This window comes from Ipomoea nil, unplaced genomic scaffold, assembly GCF_001879475.1.
Source record: "Ipomoea nil cultivar Tokyo-kokei standard unplaced genomic scaffold, Asagao_1.1 scaffold3172, whole genome shotgun sequence".
NCBI lineage: Eukaryota > Viridiplantae > Streptophyta > Magnoliopsida > Solanales > Convolvulaceae > Ipomoea > Ipomoea nil.
Window position 1 is genome coordinate 1 of NW_017619600.1, and position 4,917 is coordinate 4,917.

The window sequence follows — 4,917 nt, forward strand, 5'->3', positions numbered from 1 at the left end:
TGCGGCTGTTTGGAATTGTCTTACGAAATATAAATCTAGCCTTCCTCACTTCCCTCAGACAGAAACATGCGAGCTTCTTATTGTCGATAGATCTGTAGATCAGGTTCTTAACTACAACCCTTTTTATTATTATAAAATTGTTTATTACTTTCTTTACTTACATTCTCTTCTTTTTTCTTAGGTTGCTCCAATCATACATGAGTGGACATATGATGCCATGTGTCATGATTTGCTGAACATGGAGGGAAATAAGTATGTGCATGAGGTAGGTCATGCTTCTAAATTATCTTCAACTGTTAGAATGTTGTTATATTCCTTGGTGAAGTAATTGTACCTCGTAGGTTCCAAGCAAAACGGGTGGCCTTCCTGAGAAGAAAGATGTACTTTTGGAGGATCATGACCCAATCTGGTTAGAGCTTCGCCATGCACATATTGCAGATGTATGTTCTTGAATAATTTACTTTCAAGTAAAGGAACATAGATGTATTTTCTTGTTAATCAATGATTGATTGTCAGGCTAGTGAACGACTGCACGAAAAGATGACGAACTTTGTCACAAAAAATAAAGCAGCACAAATCCATCATGGTTCCAGGTTTGCATGATTTTTATTTCTAGAGATCTTTTAATTCACCATCTTGATACTGTCAAAATTTTAGAAGTTCTCCTAATCCATCGAATTGCAGAATACTTGAATCTTTGCCAAATAATCTTTTATTTTTGTAGAGATGGAGGTGAGTTGTCTACTCGGGATTTGCAGAAAATGGTTCAAGCTTTGCCTCAATATAGCGAACAAATTGAGAAACTCTCTCTCCATGTAGATGTGAGTTGTGTGTATAATGCACCTGTTCATTTTCATCTGAGCTAATGCTTCATTTCAAATTTGTAATACTAGACATCCTCTACATATATTTGATTGTTGCACGTGCCATGTTCTCTTTTGAATCTCTGCCATTACACTCTGATGAGGAACTCCTCTCCCTGAGCACGAGTATTGAATTACAGTATTACTAGTTGGTATCCGTCTGTTATGTGGCATGTGTGTATATCACTTTAAATTGATTGTGTGAGCACCATGCAGTTATAAAATGGTTTTTAAAGTTGGGTAAAGTGAGATTTTAGTCTCTCCACCACTCATACATTGTTGTGGGTATTTCATTATTAAGATTGAGCTTTCTGATGGAATGTGCATTTTTGGTTGTGTTAATGTACTTACGTACTTTTTTTTGGGATAAGTTAGAACTTAGTAATGTTGAACTGTGTTTAAATTCTTGAAGAAAAGAATAAGGAAAGATTAATATATCTAAAAACTTGTTTTGAAGTGCTAGACTTAAACTGATATGAGAATTCAGTCAACACCTTTATCCTTTAGTAGGCCTGCTTAATGTCTTTATGCTACATTAAATACCTGATATCCTATGCCCACTGGGTGTTTGAAGTACATTGTTTTTTAAACTTTAAAGATAATGCATGCAGTTCATTATCATCTTCATCAGGAATTTATGGCATGGATGATGGTTCATCTTTTCCTTTTTTTTTCTAGGAAAAATAGAATCTACTGAGGGGGAAGGATAAGAAAATACTTCTCAACTGTCTCTGTACTGCTTTTTTGTATTTTGCCCAGATTGCTGGAAAGTTGAACAAAATTATCAGAGAGTTTGGGCTTAGAGAACTTGGGCAATTAGAGCAAAATCTTGTCTTTGGAGATGCAGGAACAAAGGATGTTATCAATTTTCTGAGAATGAATCCGGTAGGAGTTGTATCTTTTATGTTTGAATCTTTATTGGTACTTAAACTATGCCTTATAGCTCTCTTCTGCAGGATGTTACGCATGAAAACAAGTTGCGCTTGTTAATGATATATGCAGCAGTTCATCCTGAGAAATTTGAAGATGATAAACTTGCAAAACTAATGGAGGTAACTTCCTTTTTCTCTGCGTTTTTGTTTTGTTTTGTTTGTTTGTTTGTTTTTTTTTTTTTATAAATTGTTTTGTTTGTTTGTTTTTTGATAATTTAGATGTCTTAGAGTAAATAATATATATCACTTTATATCTGCTGAATAGCAGCAGGTTTTAGAAGTAGAATTAAGCTTTTTATTTTTAATTCAGCACCCTTTGGCAACAGCTTTAATCAAAGTTACTGGTTAGCATATAAATACAAGGATGTTTCAGGTGTGTCTGACATAGGAATTTCAACCGTTTAGATATCAGCTATGCTTTGACTCTAGTTTTTATATTGGCATCATGAGAATTGGGGTCTGTTTCTTTGACTATCTGATAATCTTGCCTATTTCATTTTTTTTTCCCAGGTTCTAACATTTCAAAAAGTACTACCATCATGCTTAGTGGATTTAATAACCCATTCTTTATTGTAATTGCTGGAGTTTTTATGTCAAAGCAAATTTATGTTGTTACTAACCCTTTTGATGCATCTTGATATTTGTGTTTTAGTTAGCAAGGTTGCCTCAAGATGATATGAATGCCGTTTACAATATGAGGTTACTGGAGGCAGCATCAGAAAACAAAAAAAGCTCAATTGTACCATTCTCTCTTAAATTTGATGTTAATAAGGTGTGTAACTGGCTGTGAAATTGATCTGTGTGTGGTGAGTTCCTTCTTATCAGTAGCTTCTGTTGGCTTTTCAGAAGAAGCATGGTGCAAGAAAAGAACGCAATGATGAAGAATCAGCGTGGCAATTATCTCGTTTTTTCCCCATGATTGAGGTTTGCTGCATATTGCATTTTATCATGCTACAGTCACATCTGTACTTCCTTTGATTTTTGACTGATTTATTCTGGGGAAACACTTTTGGTGTTTTTTACTCTTGAGTGAGATTGTCCACAGCGAGACAGTTAAAGGAATGAATGTTTGTTTGTTCTTGGATTCTTTAACAACCATGTTTTGCATTCCTCCATTCTAGGTGACAATCTGTAAGGAATGAATCTGACACACAATCCCCACACCCATACCTAGATTCCACACCAAGAAGTGGGGAAAAAACACAACTCTAGCAGAGAATTAAAATTTCCCTTGGATACTGATAATGATTTGACCATGTTTGATGAATTAGTGGAATCTTAATCAAAGCTTTGTAACCTTGTAGGAACTTGTTGAAAAATTGAGTAAAGGTGATCTCCCGAAGGATGAGTATCCATGCATGAATGACCCAAGTCCAACTTTTCATGGGACTTCACAGGGTGCATCAATGCGACCAAATAATGTTCCAGCTCCTCATTCAATGAGATCTAGACGGACGGCAACTTGGGCACGCCCTCGAAATTCTGATGATGGCTATTCAAGGTATGTCCTCTGTAATATTATACTCTTTACATTGTTTAATCATGCAATCATAAACAGGAAACTATAAATAAATTTTCTGATTTTTCTCCCATCAACCCCCACTTCCTTCACTTTGTTATGTGTTTGCCTGTATCTGCTGATTCGCAATCTGATCTCTCTTTTTAATTGCTTGTAGTGATTCAGTTCTGAGACATTCATCAAGTGATCCTCAGAAGATGGGCCAACGTATTTTTGTATTTATAGTTGGTGGAGCAACTAGATCCGAGGTATACTCGCACATCTGCTTATAAATACATATATATATCCCTGCACATAGTGTTTGCTGTATGCCCATTCATATAGAGTCATTTTTGGTTGAGGTCTTAAGCAATCTATTATGAAGTTGTTGGCAGTACTCGTATAGTTGTTCTTGTATTTGGAGATTAACCTTGTATCTTATATCCTCTGGTTTTTCAGTTACGAGTTTGCCATAAATTAACAACAAAGCTAAAGAGAGAAGTAGTATTAGGTTCATCTAGCCTTGATGATCCTCCACAATTCATTACGGTATGCAAGTTAATTACTTCATTCTTTTCAAATAACCCCTCCTTCCCCAAACCTCTTCTTCTCCTTTGTATTTCAATGATAACTGCAGTGTGTCTGACTGACTACCAACTTGTTGACTGCTGCAGAAATTGAAACTCTTGAATGCCAGTGAATTATCATTGGATGATCTCCAAATCTAAGCTACGAGCAGATACTCGGTGAATCTTTTCTCCAGGCTTGCATTTCTATTGTAACAATATATGTCATCTCCATTCATTTTATGACACCTTCAATTAGATGCCCGAAGCTTCCAGGAGTATTTTGTGTACCAGTGTTGTGCATTCTGTTAATCTGTGAATGCTGCTGCATAACGGCGACAGAACAAAGGTCCTGCCATGGCATTTTGGCTGGGTTGTAATTGAGTCCATAACCACCACCCCATGGTGTGTATAAATATCCTTCCCATTTCTTACTTAGTGAAACAAGTTCGAATGTTCAATTGTGTTGTAGATGTTGATTTTCATTTTATTTCTCTTTTATTTCTTTTTTTATTTTTATTTTTTTATAAATTCGTATTTTTAGGTTTTTGTTTCTTTCACATGGTTTTTATTTGATGAGTCATCCCCTTTTGGGCATTGCTGTCGTTTGGTTTTGAATAAAAAGTGTGGTTCTTTACTCCCTTTTTTTTTACTTATAGTAGTAAGTGTGATGCCTTTTTAATATTATAAAAACTTTCTTCTTCTTCTTCTTGTTACTATTATGATTAATAATAATAATAATAATAATAATAATAATAATAATAATAATGATAATAATAATAATAATAATTATTATTATTATTATTATCTATCAATACCATCACAAATATCTATTCCAGTATTCTTACCTTATTGGCTTATTCCCGCCTACTGTGCTCTCTCTCAACGTTTCTCCCCAGATCATTGATTATCCCACTTTCAACTACCTATTTGACATCAATATCGCTGGCATAATAATTATTATTATTACTATTGTTATCATTCTTTATTTTCATGTATTATATTGTTCTACTTATTTCTCCTCTCACTATCTTACCTTCCATTAAGACACTGAATAC

General features: G+C 34.6%; 1 protein-coding gene across 1 annotated transcript; it reads left to right on the forward strand.

The window, feature by feature from the left end:
• Window positions 1-4: 4 nt before the first annotated feature.
• On the forward strand, window positions 5-4,505 carry LOC109168044 (SNARE-interacting protein KEULE-like; the record flags this gene model as incomplete). Its single annotated transcript, XM_019317099.1, has 13 exons — window positions 5-103; window positions 182-265; window positions 342-440; window positions 517-593; window positions 725-821; window positions 1,623-1,748; window positions 1,820-1,915; window positions 2,448-2,567; window positions 2,642-2,719; window positions 3,100-3,296; window positions 3,472-3,562; window positions 3,753-3,842; window positions 3,968-4,505. Coding segments are annotated over 13 exons (1,308 nt in total), but the record flags the coding sequence as incomplete, so codon positions are not given.
• Between the last annotated feature and the right edge of the window lie 412 nt (window positions 4,506-4,917).